This window comes from Tenrec ecaudatus, chromosome 14 (genome assembly GCF_050624435.1).
Source record: "Tenrec ecaudatus isolate mTenEca1 chromosome 14, mTenEca1.hap1, whole genome shotgun sequence".
Lineage (NCBI taxonomy): Eukaryota > Metazoa > Chordata > Mammalia > Afrosoricida > Tenrecidae > Tenrec > Tenrec ecaudatus.
This window is the reverse complement of record NC_134543.1, coordinates 24061659-24078030: the sequence shown is the minus strand read 5'-3', so window position 1 is coordinate 24078030 and position 16372 is coordinate 24061659. Positions and strand designations below refer to the sequence as shown.

The following is a 16372-nucleotide window of genomic DNA, read 5'->3' as shown; positions in this document are numbered from 1 at the left end:
AAAAAGCCACATCAGTTATGTGACTATCATTTTAGTTCTACAAAGCAAAAGCACAGTTACTAATCTGCCTGTAAGGAGGTCAGTTACATTTTAATAGCTGTTTAAACACTTCTGCATTATTTTGCAGGCATTTCATTCATGCCTAGTCAAGAAAGTCACTGTTGATTCCACTAAGCAATAGAAATAAAGTGAGTTTTGAATAGTTCCAAGACATAAATTTTCCAAACATGAAATGTTTAAGTAAATCCAGATGCTATGACAACATCTGAAATTGCTTGGAAACTATTATAATAATAGGCAAGCTAATTCAGTCTAAAAGGTTAAACTGATAGCTCCTTGTAAACATAGCTTAGGGGGGGAAATATTTAAATACCAAGAAGTTCTATAACTATATATACATATGCAGAGATATATATGCAAATATACGTGTATATTTTTTTTTCTTTTTGAGAACAAAACTATTATGTTTCCAATGAACATGCTTTATAAAGTCCCAAACAACAGAGAAGATGGGTGGGTATTGACAATCTCATGAATTTTCTGAACACACGGCAAAGCATTGATTCCTCTCCATCTCAAATTATGGGCTCTTGTCCAAAAAAGATACCTCCCAAGAAATCATAAAATGTTGTTACAAACATTATCTTATAGAATGACAGGCTTATCAAAACATTAGTAATATCAAACCATTCTACCTGTTGTACAACTCCTGAGCTTTGTCAGCTCACTTTTTCCACTGACCCTACCACAGACTTTCTTCCAGAAAACTCTTAATTCTTTGATTACACATTTCTTTCTCCTGGATATTTAGCCTAAGCCTTTGTGTGCCTGTCTACTTTCTCTGCTGCGTTACTCCATTGGAATATCCTCAGCAACAAGAACAGCCTGCTTACACACCATCTCTGTCTTGAAATGATTTTCTGTCACCTTTTTCCTCAGACTAACATGGCCTTAGCCAAATCTCAACCCCCCACCAACTTCTCTGACATCCTATTCCATCAATTTACACATAGAACCAAGGAGAAGTTTAAGGACAACATGGTGAATGTGCTGCCACCAATGTTTCATTTGACTTCTTTAGAGGGCCACATAAATCTCAACACCATTTTAAAGATAAAATCGGGGAGGGGGAGCCTGATAAGCCCTTTGTATTACAGTGTAACAATTTGGGGGTTTGCCAGCAAGCCGTTAGATAACAGCCTGCTTTCAAAGTTAGCTTTGTTTCTGTTCAGATAATATTTATGGAATTTAAAAAGACTGGAATTTAGATGTTTACACACACACAAAAATCAGTATCAATGCTGCTTCACTAGCTTAACAATAAACCAACTAGTGAAGTGACTGGTATTTTACTCCAGATTTTATTTCCATTATTAATAACTTTTAGTTATTGCTCACACAGTTCCTGCTTGATCATCCCTCATTTCAGGAAACTAGTACAGGAAGATTTTTCTCAACTATCTATTCATTTTTCTTTATGTTTTAATTACTGAAAGAATGGTCAAAAGAACCTCTGTACCCATTAATACAAACAGACTATAATTTTGATGGCATCCTCAAATTTAAAAAATATTATGACACAAAAGTGGTTGGTTCATTCCTTTTTTGAATGTTATGGTCCTTCCATATTACCTATAGATAAAATCAGAACCATGGTGTCTTCATTTTAAAGGGATATATTGCTATTCAGGTCTAGCCATCTAAGACTTCTATTCAACAGGAGGGTAATGAAGGGTCACCATGAGTCACAATTGACTTGATGGCAACTGTGTTCACAGGGTCACTCTGAATCAGCAACAACTGGAGCACAGTGACCTGTATATCAGGCCACCCCAGAAGCCTCAGATTTCTAGATGCCAGTTACCAGGCCTCAGGGAGACCCAAGTCCAAATTCAAATATTAGTGGAATTCTATTGCACCAAATGCCACACCACAGAGGGAGTTATGACATCAAAGCCCTCCAAATTACTTGTGGGAATTATCCCAAATGAACGTATTCTTCCCATTTTGCAACAGAAAAATCCTTGCTTGTTTGTGCCTCCCATTCATTGTAGCTCATTTCTTTTGGTAAAACAGGGAAGTAGCTGAACAGCCGTGGTGCGGCTGCTTCGTGGTTTTAGGAATGGAGTGGAATAGAGGAGCACCACTGGGTCCACTGCATTCACCTTTAAGAGGCATTATGGGGAGGTAATAACCAAGCCACATACATAATTCAAAACTTATTTCCATAAAATACCCATAAATAGAAATGGAAAGGTGTGGGGTTTTTTCCCCTTTAAATCCTCATTCTCTTTCAGTCTAAGAGTATATACCTACATACTTGCATACAAGCCAAGTTTTTAGCACGTTTTGAATGCATTTTTTGTGGTAAAATTAGGTGCCTTGCCTGATATTCAGGTCGGCTTATACTCGAGGATATAGGGTATAATGAACACATTTCCAAATTTGTATTCTTTATGTGACTTTTAGTTGGACTTCTTATTCTGGGTGTGGGCATGTTTATGTATTTCTGTGGCTAACACATCAGTCCCACTCGTAACAGTTTCCAGGTGAAACTCTCTGAGGCATTTGAATCTCTCTGCATCCTCTTTCTTGATTTATAAATTTGATTTACCGCTAACCCTTCCTCCAACAGCCTAGAACGTCACCCTTGGTTCTTAGACACTCATTCTGAACCTCGGGCTTGAAGGATCATTCTAGGTGTCTATAACTACACTTGTCAAATCTAGACCGTTAGGTTGGCATAGGGAATTGGCATACTAGAAACTGGAGCAGCAGAAAATACACCAACATGTTAAATAAATACCAAGGTCCTAGCCACATGGCCTGAGCTCAAGGACTCATTATAAGTAAGTATTTGAGATTTCCCTGTTGGGCTCTATCCTTGGCGAATAAAGCCCGAGTAATATCCCTCTTCCTGGCATAGACAGTAGCATTCCTAACATGAGGGGTTACTCAGTTTTTTTCGGGTTGTTTTTTTTCTTCCTGCTTCTCATCCCAAAGCCTTCATCAGCTGGATCGCTACTTTCTCAGGCAGGACAAACACGGGTTCAACCAGCGTTTCCTTCTCTCCAGGATGGGATCTGGTCACTAGGAAGCGAGGGACGGGGCTGCTGTTTCGCCCAGCACCATGGGGCAGCGCAAGAAGGGCTGAGAGTTAGATGCCTGGGGTTCCGACATGGATGCTCCTGGCGTTCCGTGATGCAATGGAGCTTCGGCTGGAGGGAATAAAACTGAGTTAACTTCTTCGGTTTCTTTGTTTTACATATGCTTTCTTTGCGGTGGTTGCTTTTAAATAATAAGCTCTAGGACAATCATACCGTCGACCAGCTACTCTAGAGTTCATCTCTTACTGAAGTTCTTCTCTAGCCAACGCCGGACTTCTTTCAGGTTATAGCAGAAGGGGCCCTTTCCTCCCAGGTAAGCAATCTTCTGTCTCTGCACAATGCACACGCGTTCAAAGGCCACCCCATAGGCGACGTTGGCGTTATTGTCCATGCGATCAGCCACCACACGGCACTGGGGCGGCAAGGAGAATCGCTCCAGGAGCTTGTGGGCTGCTGCACACCGATCTTCCTGGTTCCGGTGCTTCTTCACCTCGAAGGACGAAGAGGCGTCCCCAGGTACCGCCCAACCGTCTGAAGGATGAGCCTCATCAATGTAGACCAAGAGGAAGTCAGCCACCGAGGAGAACTCTTCCACCAGTTGGCTGAAGGCTGGCAGCTGGCTGGTAAAAGGAGGTCAAGTGGCTGAGCCAAAGTTGACCACCAGTGGGCGCTCGGCACTGGCAAAGTCAAGAAGGTGGCACTGGGCCCCATCAGCTGTCTTCTCCTGGGCACCGTTTCCTCGATTGCCACCTCCTTCAAAATTGGAGACATGCACCACGCTGGAGTTAGGAGCATCTTCACCTAATTTCACCTGATGGTTAAAAAGAGAGAGAGAAAGAAAGAGAGAGAGAGAATGGCATATTAAACAGATTGCCTCTGAAACTCCTTCCAAATAAATGCAATTGATGTATCAAAAGGTGGTGTTTCCTTCAGAGCATGTGGTAAACAGTTATTGATGTGAGTAAAGAGGCACCCTGACAGCTAATGTAAAGAATGTTCCAAAAGAGAATCAAAGTATTTTCCATTCTGTCTAGCCACTGAAGGTAATTATTTTCATCACTGAAGGCACTGCAGTTAATGTTTTTCATAATTAAGTTGAGGCTGGTATTCTTTACTATCTTGACCTTGCTGTCAATGCTTAGCACACATTATATAATACATGATTAATTGACTTCATTTTAAACGTTAAAAGTGAATGGTCCACATTAAGACAAATTATCGGTCTTGAGGCAGAGTGTCTCTTTTACGAATTCCACTTCTGAATTCAAAAGTACGTAGGCCAAACCATCTTTTTCTTACTCATGTAAGAAAATCCATTTCATCTCAACCAGGAGACAATGATAAGCTCTATTCCTGACAAGCGATAGAAAGCCTGGGGTCTTCCATTTATCAGACGGGCTATTCCCCATTCACCTACTAGGAGCTTCAGTTTTTCTACCTGCAAAATGACATTAATAATGCCTGTCTTCTTCACATGGTGAAGAAGTCCTGGAGTATGAGCAGGCTATAAGTTGGGCTGCTAACCACAAGGTCAGCAGTTCAAAACCACCAGCCATGCCACAGGACAAAGATAAGGCTGTCAACTCCCCCAAATATTTTCAGTCTCAGAAACCCACAGGGAGTTCTACTCTGTCCCCTGGGGTCCTTATGAGTCAATGGCAGCGAATGAGTGAGTGGGTAAATCCTCAGGCAGCTCCAGGGAGATAACATAAGGACAATCTCCGGCACGCTGAAAACCACTGTATGGGTATACAGTCTCAATGTCACATGCCACTCACTGTGGGAACGAGAATTCTTCCTGGGAAATTCCATGTTTCAGAATATTGTCCTGAGAAATGTAAGCTCCCCTCAACATAGTGTTCTTCCTGGAGCATTCTTCTGCTACTGTTTACAATGCCAGGTATTAGGACTAAAATTAGCAATTTCATAAATACATATGTGAATCGATACAAGGGGGCTTCAAAAAGTTCATGTTAAAATTCCACTAATCTTCTCATTCCTTTGTGCACGACTCTGATAGCCCCTTGTCCATGTCTATGCATGGTTACTCCAGAGTCCTACTTTCAAGGGTCTGTGTGTGCACACACAAACAGGTATTCTGTAGAGTGTACTTGTGATGATGTGCTGTCGGGTTAATTTCCGTCCATGGCCACCCAGTGTGTGCAGCGTACTAGAAAACTCTAGAGAGTTTTCAACATGTGACCTTTCACACAAAGACCATCAGACCCTTTTCCCGAAGTGCCACAGGGTAGAGTCAAGTTACCCATCTAACCGCCGGGACTCAAGTGCTCACCCACTTGAGCTACCCTGAAACTCCACGCAGCTTATTAGCAACTTCTGATTTCCCAACTAAAAGCTCCCCTGAATTCTAAAATACTCCAGCCAAGAAAGTATAGAAGAAGATGGTTCTGTGTACCCCCATGGCCCATGGTTTAAATAGCTGACTGTAAATTGAAGAAAAGTTTGTGGGCATTTGGATCTATAAATTGATCATTAAAAGCAGGCAACATAAAAGAGCCAATTACTTCAGTTTGAATGAACGTGTTTGGATCTCCTTCTAGAATGGTTTATCAAAGCCAGTAGCATTAGGGACAACTTACAGCAGTACAACTGATTTTTATACAATATGTTTAATATTACAGAACACTACGACTGGATCGACTCATTTCCTCATGTAAATGCATCCATATACAACACTGCTGTTAATTGAAGTCAATTAGAAGTGAATTGCTACAGACTCCACAATCCAAACTGATAAAATACACTCAAGGGTTTTTATTCAGAAGGTTCTATCTCACATTAATCCATAACTCATTTTAACTAGCGAGAACGAAATAAAGTCCTTTCTCCCTCCAGAAAAATCCTAGCAGGGCTAGTTAGAAGCAGGGCTATGAATCAGTTCTTTCTGGTTCAACCGCCTACTGAGAATTAGTACTTCCACTCCAGATACACTGAATTGAAACTTACAGTTTAACAAGATGCTCAGGTGACCCTTCCATAACCCAGGTGGATACACAGAAAATATCTAGAGTTCTTTTAAAAACTATACATTGTGAGTCAATGTACCTGTGGTGGAAAGGAAATCCTCAGCAGGGGTCGAACCAGAATGGACCAGTTTAGAACCCTGGTTGGAAATAGTGTTTATTAGTTTTCTTTTCAACATTAAGAACTTGTTGTTCTTGGAAAACTCAGCTCTTGGTGTGATTTAAATGACAGCATTTGACTTTCAGTCACCACTGGGGCGGGGTGGTGGTGGTAGTTTATTCCACTAATATTAATTTGTCTTGGTTAATTTGCTAATAAGGGCAGAGACATCTAATAAACTAATTTTAAGTGGCTATTTTAGTGTGAGCTTCATTCATATCCAAGGGGTTGAAATAGTTAAAGAATTTTAGAGCGCTTTAAAATGCTCTAAGCCTTTTAATCTATGGGTTCTTTTTGAAGTTCCTTATAAATTTAGGTTGTTGATGCCATTGTCACCTTCTCTTTAAATACCCACTTTTAAAATAGCAATAATGATGTGAGGAAAGCCATTTTTTAAAGTAATGTGGTGCTGTTTTTGCCGGCATATTGTGATAAGTTCTGAAGGCTGGCGACAGATGCGTGTGTTTTCATTTACTCTTGCAGCCAATTCTTATTAAATAAGTAGCGCATCTAGGGAGAAAAACATGTCTGAGCTGTAGAACTAAAGGTTTGTAGCTCAGGTAGAATAGTGGTTACTCATTGGGCTACTAATCTCAGGTCAGCATTTCGAAACCACCAGCCACTCCACAGGGCAAAGAGGAGGCTTTCTACTCCTATAAACACTTGTAGTCTCAAGGATTCACAGGAGGGCAGTTCGATCCCTTTCTAGAGGGGTGCGCTGAGGGGGCATCGGCTCAATGGAGTGAATCTGAGCAGGTGAATATATTCATCTGCTTTGGGGAGTGATTTTTTGAAACCTAGGAGTGATCGTGTTTAACAGGCCATGACCTCTGAACTCTAATATTAGCAGATCGGTTGATCCTTGTACTATTCCTGATTCGCTGGCCTGAATAATCTAATACATGGCTCGGCCACAGTTGACTCTCATTACCTGCAGTTACTTTTCTTGGAAAGGTAAAGCATATTACACTTTCTCTAGGGACAGGGCATGGTTTAGTAACAGAGTTCTTTCCAAAATATGAACAGGCTGGTTTGTCAGAAAATATAAGGTAAGTACCACATTATCATTCTAAGAGTAAAACTTAGAAGTGAAAAAATGCAAATGTATGGGGGTAGTTCACTTTTTGTTGAAAAATCTTAAAAAACCTTTAATGAATCATGGAACAATCATAGTTGTTATAATTTTAAGTAGGGGTCAGCAAAGTGCTTTACACCAAACACTAACCTTTACTTGCTATAGTTATAGTCATTTTTTTTAGTTCATTGGGACAGATAATTTAGAAATGAGTCCTAGAACCCTCCTGGGAAATCCTACCATAATCAACACCCATTCTTCTCCCTCTGGTTCCGATGATGGCAGCGGGTCGGTGCAATAAAACAAACGTGGCCAATTCTCTTTCTTTTCCTGAGCAGACCTGGGATCTTACTACAGACTGGAATGTCATAAATGAATATCCTCATTCATGAGACAATGCATCTATATCCTAACAATAAAACGGGGCGGAAATACACACGCACACAATCACAAGCCCAAATGTGAGCAGACCAGTTATCTGCTTCTTCAAACACCATCTGTTAAAATAAAAAAATTAAACTTATTGCTGCTGAGTTGATTCCAAGTCATTGGGACTCTAGAGCACCGAATAGATTTTCCAAGGTGCTGAATCTGGACAGAAACAGGCTGCCCCAGGTTTCTCCGACGGAGTGGCTGGTGGGTTGGAACGAATGACCTTTTGGTTAGCAGCCTGTCACTTCAATGCTGCACCAACAGGGCCCTACATGCACTCAAAATTTGTTCATCTCTGATGGACGACAATTTAGCAGTAATCAATAAACAAAATATTTTAGTAATCAATAAACAACATAGACAATTTAGCAGTAATCAATAAACAATTTAAGAATGGTGGCATTCTTTAAACCAAAACCAATCCTTTAAAAGGGCATTCGTGTGCATGTTCCATTTTTCCATTTGATCACCATGAACATCCAATTTCCCCTTTGACCAGGGTTTCAAAGGGAGGATTTCTTGGTTTGCTCTGAGATGCACCCTGCAGAGATGGAATAGGAGACTCATCATTGTCTTCTTGATGGAAGATTCTTTGCTTTCCCCAGGAGCAAAGCATTCCTTGACAAAGAGCCAAAATGATGAAGAAAATAAAGTTGGTCCCATAATAACATTTAGGCTGCAGGAAAGAAGCTGAACAAAAACAAGTTATCCCCTGGGACTCCCAGACGTTGTTTTAATTTCCCACAGAGGCACAGAAAGCCTCCTGGCCACAAGTTACCTATCATCTTAATTTCTCCTTCTTAGAGGGTTTGTGTTGGGTTTTTGTCCTTAATGAGACATATTTGCCAAAGAGGCATTCAAAAGGCAGTTTTTACTCTCGCGGAAGAGTAATTAGGTCGGTGCCTCTTTCCCTGCCAGCACTTGCCGCTCTACAGAGAACCCTGCCCAGTACTTAATGCCCAAACACAAGCACCATCATTTCTACTAAAATTCAAGCGTCCTTGGCCTTGAAGTTCCAATGTTCCCAAAGGTGACTTTTCTTTTAGAAGGCACAGAAAGGGCACACATAAAAGGTGGTACCGTCATCGTGGACGTTTATCTTTCTCATCTGCGCACTCTCACAGGCGGCCTTTCTTGTGTTTGTGTAATCGCAGCAGCACAACACCAACAAAGGACAATGATCGGTTGAAGGCTCGCCTTTTCCCAGCAGGGGCCAGCAGTAGGACAAGTTCCAATGTCGCTCTGGCTGTACTTGTTCATATGAGCATGAGCATCCATACATTGCAAGCAGGTGCATTGGGTTGTTTGGCGGATGGAATCCTTGCACTGACGGAGCTCAGTGACTGAGACTAAAGGATACTACTGCTGAGCGTGTGGATTGTGAAATGCAGGACAAAGGAGGAAAAAGAAAGGGTCATTCATCAAGTAGAAGCTGAAAATAGAATATAGACTCCTGACTTTGTTTTCTTTCCCTCAGGCTGAGAAAGGCTGTTAGACATCATACTATCACCTCATCTCATGATAGAAAGTAAAACGATTGATAAAGGAATCGGAGCTAGGCATGCAGCAGAAGTTTCACACACATTTCTATCTACATAAAGCCAAGCAATGGCCTAATCTTCATATTCTTTGACATTCTGACCAGCCATGTACACATGACTAGATCACTGGTAAGCAATGATTTAACCATTTACAGTCAGATTAACCAAATAAATCTGAGCAGAATGGCTAGGGACCAACCAGCCTAAGCTTTGCTCTGTGCTCAATTCCCTTTCAATTGCTGTCTTTCAGATCTGTGCCTTGAAAATCTAGCTGGAAGCCCTATCATTTCCCAATGTTTTACCCAAGTGATGGACAAGCTCTGGCTGTGGCCTTCTTTGTGGACGCTTGGGAATGTTTCTCTCTTATAAGGGCCATTTTCCATCGTAGAAAGTAGTGTCTGAAGGCTTGAGGTGACTGCAGAGGAGGAGGGGAATGTTGAAGAGACCCTTTCAAAACCCAAATTATATGTTCAAATGAATATGTTTTCTTGGCACTGCAATGCTCAGTGTGCAGAAGCTAAACTACTTGTCAGTATCTATACTGTGTTCTACGCTTCATTTAGGCAGGAGCCAGCCTCCCAGGCAGGGCCGTCTGCATACTGGTTGCATATTTGGAGTCGCTGGGCAGCAGCACAAGGAGGCAGTGTTTCAGATGCATGATCCTGACTAAGGAAACTAAATCACAAATATCTGTGATTTACCTCGCAATCACTCGCAAGTTTCTTTCGACGCTCTTTCAATCAAAACTATGTGTGGGATTTCCTCTCACTGAGCCCAGATTCTCTTTCAAAGCTTCTCTGTAAGTTAATTTCAAATCCAGTTCAACATTCTAGCAAATGCACATTTGTTTCAGCTTATTCATTTTAAAAAAAGTCTTTGTTACTTCTTATGAGAGATAATTCTTTTATTCTACTTTCTCTGAATTTCTGTCTAAGTGATCAGACATTCGATGACAGGGAACGTTTTAAATGGCTTGCTTTACTGTATCACATGTACACACACCCCACATCCTTGGCCAACTTTGCTTCGAGGGTGCCAGCGCTAGAATAATGCAAGTCAGGGTTATGAAATAGTGTGATGTCATTTCAACAGGAATCTCTTCCAATGTATATCTAGAAATGGCAACACCCAGAGACAGTGGCGCAGATGACAGGAACTATCAGGAAATAGTTCAACCTGTTTCAGAGGGCATGAGTGAGCCATGAAGGCACCACAAGCTACCACCACCCTTGCCATACTTGGAGGCAGAGGGAAGCCAAAATTCAGTGCCAGCTATATGCACCCTGTGTCCATCTCTTGCCCACCCAGGACGGCCTTGTCTCTGAATCTATGTCTTCTTGATGTATCTTCTCGTGGGGGTTATTACATAAACCATTAAGAGCAAGCATAATAGCATCATCAGCAGAATATACAAACCTTATTCAAAAGGAGAGAATAAATCACTCATCCTTCCCAATTCCAGGAAGCTGAACAATAAATTGTTGCAACACAATGAAACACTGTACATTTATTAACAGAAATAAATAACAATGTTTACTATGGAGGTTTCTTGTTGGTTTTTCTTTTCTCCCTTCAGTGAACTGCTGAGTAGAGGGAAACACCCCCAGTTAGCTTTTGTGGGTGACATTACTGTCCTGACTGCTTACGGGACACATGACATTTATGTAGACATGTAAGTAAAACTTTCCCAGGAAACAATTTTTCCTCATAAGCCAGTCAATATCTTCCAAAAAAGAAACCCAAGTATATAAAATGCCTAGGAAGGCAAAGAAGATTCCCCAGCAGTCACCTGCCCGATCTATTGATGTCTGTCTTGTCATTCTTAGGCTGATATGGACCTCAGTGGAGCACTGCTCCTCCGGGTTTTCTAGAACATAGTCTTTACTGGAGCAGGTAGCAGACCTCCATATCCTTCTCCCCTAGAGTCCCTGGATCGGTTATAGTTCAGAATGTTTTATTAGCAGCCGGAGGCTTAACCATTTCACCACCAGAACACTTCTGTGCACACATACCTATCATCCCTCTAAGCCTCACCTGGAACATAAAACAGACAATTGTCATATGGAAGGTATACGCTTGTGGAATGAAAGCGGTGCTCCCAATACCCCCCACTACCATTCCCAGACAGGCATGTGTTTTCTGTTAGAAACGTGAGCACTGGCTTATCTTCTTATAAGCCAATATCTACTTACTAATAAGAGTGTGTGCTATTCACATGTCTTTGGGATCCCACCTACAAATGCCCTGAAGCTCACTCTCAATAATAGGAACATATATTATAGGAAATCTTTCCAATTCAAAATCGATCTTTTCTTCTTAGACACTTCATTGATTTTCAGTAGCCCAACACTTCCCTGGATTTTTCTTATGACTAAAAGTTACTTCTTTTCCTTTCTTGGTGCATTTTGCTCTATTTTTCTAATATTTCTTTATAGACGATACTCAGTATCTCACCTCTTTGGAGTTTCCCTAAAATCAGCCAGTGCAAACCCTACTGGAGTAAAATTCTCTCTCCTCTGACAGGCATGGAGTGCCCATGAGTTAGAAGTGCCTTCCTCCCTGCCTACCTATACTCTCCTTCTTCATTGAACACCTCTCCCACCTTCCTCTGGTCTCCTTTCCCTGGCATCTGGAGCAAAGCCCGCAACACTGTGAGGTTAAGCCAAGATGGTCGGCTTTGCTAGCAGCACTTGCAAAATAAGTTAGTCCCTCACCTCCAGGAAACCTCAGGAGTCAAAACAGCAGTCCGGGAGGAGATCAACAGGTATATGACCTGTGCCAGGAAGTTCCTCTGTGCCCCTTAAGATCCAGCTTGTAGATGTTTCCCCACTATCTCCAAACAATGGAAAGGCTGCAGTTTCAGCATTTTTCATCTAGAGACAAAGATCAGCAACCTCTGGCTTTGAGAGAACAGCCACTGGGACCCCCTCATCTTTACAGGTACATGAATCCCCTGCCCCAATTCTCAAGCACTCTTAGAACGACTACCTTTGAGAGTGTAAGGCACCATCAACCTATCTGCCCTTTCCATAACAACTTATATTTCTTTTGAGAAACAAAAGCTTATTTGACTCTCCTGCTGAAGTCTGAGTTGCTGACAGCCAGCTCTCTGGTCTCTATTCACTGAATGCCAGTTAGCCGAGTCACGGGGTTCAAATCCACATCAGCACTTTGTTCACATTAACTCTTATCTCTACCAGAAATGAAGCAACTATGATGCTAAATACACAGGTTAGAACCACATTCTTAACTCCCTGGAAGCATTCTTGGCAGTGTCCGTTTCCTGGAAAAAACTGGCTTTTCCCAGCACCTCAGCTCACATCCTGCAAACCCTGAAACTTCCCATTGATGGCAACAGTGGAATCCATACATTGGCTCTATCGCCCTAGACATACATTTCCTGGCACCCGCCCCGCCCCCCGCCCACGTTATTCCAGTAACACAGATATTCTCTTACCACCCGAATTACAGACAGACATGTATGACCATCATGAGTGAGATCTCTCTGTCTCTTCCCGTCTCTCTCTCTTAATCGTTTAATCTGTCATCCCCAGATCTAACCCACATGACAGGTGTTGGAAGGACACACACCGCAGAGCCAGCAGACTCCCCGATGAAGGTCGGCAGTTCTCACCCCTGTTTTCCTGGTGGCCTCCGGTCCCCACTGTTTCAGCTCGGACCTCGGTGGCCTGGGAACAAGGCATCGGCTGAACAGCCCAGCTCACCTGTTTGTAGGCATCAAGCAGGAAACTCTTCCAGACGCAGCGCAGTCCCTCTGAGGTCAGCATGCGCCGCCACTCGCCGCGAGTGGACTTGGAGCGGCTCAACAGCAGCACCACGTGCTTGAGCAGAATGACTGAGTCATAGAGCGCCAGGAAGAGGCAGTTGGAGAAAAAAACTGGCAGAATTTGCAGTGTGATCAGCAAGTCTACGCTGAGGATGCCCATCTTCTCTGCCTCCTGAATCAGTTCCCTTGTGCGCGCTGGCTCCCCTTCACCCTCTTATTTAAAAGGGGGTGGCAATCGAGGGAGTGGGGGAGGTAAAGAGGAGGGGAGGTGATGGGGGTGGAGAAGGAGGAAAAACTAATTTAAAAGGAAGCCCGAGTTGTCTCTTCTTTGAAAGAATCAGAAATGGCAAGACCATGCTCAGTCTCTCCGGCCCAGTAGTTGGAGTGTACCCATCAATTCATTCAATTCGGAGCGGCTGCTTTTTTTTTTTTTTTTTTTTTGCTTCGGGACTTTAGATGTTTTGTTTTTTTAAAAAGAAAAAACAAAACCAAACACACACTCACACAACAACCAGCGTGCCTGTCCCTAATCCAGTTATCCCTCCCTGAGTCCGTTAAAGACAAGCAGTTCTACTTTCAGTTCCAAGTACCTATGAGAGAGACAGACGGTGGCAGAGATGGCAACATTTTCTTTAGCTTTTCATTGCCTCTATGTTCTTTAAACGTAGCTTGTTTCTGAAATTGCCAGTTTACAAAATGTACTTTAAGGGTTGTTGTTTTTTTTTTCCCCTTTTACTTTCTTGACTCCGTTTTACACACAGTTTCTGTCTCCGCCCAGCCTGTCTCACCCTCTCCCTGCCCAGGAAAGGCTGGCTCTTCCTTCCTCCCTCCCTCTGCCTTTTCCCGTCCTGCTATCTGTCTGGTGCAAACTGCCTCTCTGCAGCCAGTGAGGCTCCCTGAAGCCTTTTATACCTTCCCTGGCTAATTGCTGCAACAGAGAAACGAAAGCCTAATCTTGGTAAAGATCTTGACGTCATTGAGAAAGAGGGCTTTACTTTGGCCAGGACTGCGGTGAATAGAAAAGCAAAACTCAACAACTTTTTTTTTTAAGAACGGGGAGGGGGGGGTGGTAGAGACAGTGGAATTTTGCTTTGTGATTTAAAGAGAGAGAGAAGAAATAATAATAATACCTTTAGGAAATGCTCCCAAATTTTGAGAAATGTAATTGAATATAATGTGAAGATTAAGTTCCTCCCCCTCTTCTGATGATTATTGTTGTTCACTTTGGAGGAGTGTGGAAAAGAACAGATCCGAAAAACCAGATAGGAGAGAGAGAAAGAGTAAGCATAGATATTCTTTTGCTTTGTACAGTGGGATGTGTGCACCCTTACCTGCAGTGTTTACACCTTTAGACTGAGACTCTCCCTTCATCCGACTGTGACCTCGGTTCTTTAAATATTTTTGAGTCATGATCTTATTTAAGAAAAGGCAGAGTGGGTTGGGAGGAAAACTTTTAAATGACTTGAGCACCATTCTAGCATTTCTGGAAAGCTTCTTGCAGTAACTTAATACAAATTCTCTTCCTTTTTACTGAAGCTTCCAGTGCAAAAAAAAATCCTCCAGACATAGTAGTACCTAGGTGACTAGAAACCTTCTTTTAGCTCGATTTTGCCTCTGTGCAGACATTCCATTGAAATTCAGTAAGATGCCAATAGACTGAGAAATAAATTCTTTGTAGGAGAGGTTTGTGAATGCTGTATCTCCCCTACTTCTGTTAGAAAAATCCTTTAGAGATCTAACCCTTTGGGGAATCCTCATTTTTACATGACCCCTGAAATTAAATTTCTAGATGGTTGGATCACACTTTGAGTTGGTTCAAATTGACCCTCACTCCATGCACTCCCTCTCCCATCAGTGTCTGGGACAGGGAGACAGACAGACAATGTTATGACCAAATGCCATTACCCCACTGCATCTTAGCTTTCCACCCTCACCCAGCAGACCACCTCGAGGAATTAAGTTTCCTTGGAAGAAAGAGTGACAAGTACAGATACTGGGTTGGGAGTCTAAAATTTTAATTGAAAATTAATTAACTGAGTTTTCTGTGTATACAAAGCTCTCATTGAATTGAGCATGAGCTAAGCAGTGGATGCAAACCTGTGGTCAGTACATTGCTGTATTTTGTCGCTGTGGGTAAAACCCCCAAGGTCACGGAAATCATTTCAAAGCATAAAGCAGGGTCATTAATCGGTGGGCCCAGGAGCCAAATTCTGCATACTAATGAATTTTGCTTGGCTGGCATGGTCCTCTTTGGTTTTTATTTCTTTTTTCATTTTTTAAAAGTTTAATAATTGAAAGTAAAGATCTTGAAGTTCTCTGAAGCCAGGGGTTCTTGCCCCCTTTGGTCTCTGTTCTCTGCCCAGCACTGAGAACAATATCTCATACATGGTAAGCTACGTGAGGAGGTACTGAATGAATGACTAGGTGGCACAGAGAGAGCGCCTCTACATTGCTGCTCGCTAGGGGGCACCATTCCTATACAATATGTGACCGGGCTGCCCTGAAATTCTACAGCTCCACAGGTCTGGGCAGGACTCTCTCATTGACAGAACCCCTACCGCAGGATAACAACTGAGATATTTCAACAAATCTGTGAAACCTTGAGATTTACTTGTCTTGGGTAAGAAATCTGCAAGAAAGCTACCTGGCCAACTCTCTGGCAGCATTTCATAGAAGTGATTCCAAAAGTTCAAGGAAAAAAATGAAATTAAGAGAAAATGTATTTTTCCCATGAACTTTCTGAGGCCCCTTTTTGTGTGTGCCTATTCCACTGAAATGGGCCCCAATGACTATGGAAACTATAGGGCAATATAATATCACCTGCAAGTAAAACTCTGCTGAAGATAATTTTATAAATGGTTGTTGCAATATATCCACAGGGAACTAACAGAAATTCAGGCCACATTCAGAAGAGGAAATAGATTGATGGAGACCATTGCTGATGTCAGATGGATCATGGTTGAAAGCCTAGGATCGCAGATGACACAGCCTTGCTTGCTGAAAGTGAAGTGGACCTCTGAATTTTTTAAAAAAAACTCATTTCATTGGGGGCTCTTACATCTCATCACAATCCATGCAAACAGCCATTGTGTCAAACATCTATGAAACTTGACAAAGACTACAACCTTTACTATAGACTACACTTTAACATAAAGAAAGCAAAAATTCTCACAACTAGACTAATACGAGTCATCATGAGTATCAGAGAAAAGATTGAAGTAGTTAAGAATTTCATTTTACTTGGCTCAACAATCAAAATCATTGAAAGTTTTATATAATCAACACT

At 42.0% G+C, this 16372-nt stretch overlaps 1 protein-coding gene across 1 annotated transcript; it reads right to left on the bottom strand.

Annotated features, from left to right (window-relative positions):
* Nucleotides 1-438: 438 nt before the first annotated feature.
* DIO2 (iodothyronine deiodinase 2) lies at nt 439-13911 on the bottom strand. The gene is made up of 2 exons (XM_075530781.1): nt 13025-13911; nt 439-3918 (listed from the first exon to the last, which is right to left on the bottom strand). The coding sequence occupies exons 1-2, from the start codon at nt 13244-13246 to the stop codon at nt 3343-3345; spliced, it is 798 nt and encodes a 265-aa protein (XP_075386896.1). The 5' UTR covers nt 13247-13911; the 3' UTR covers nt 439-3342.
* Nucleotides 13912-16372: the final 2461 nt, after the last annotated feature.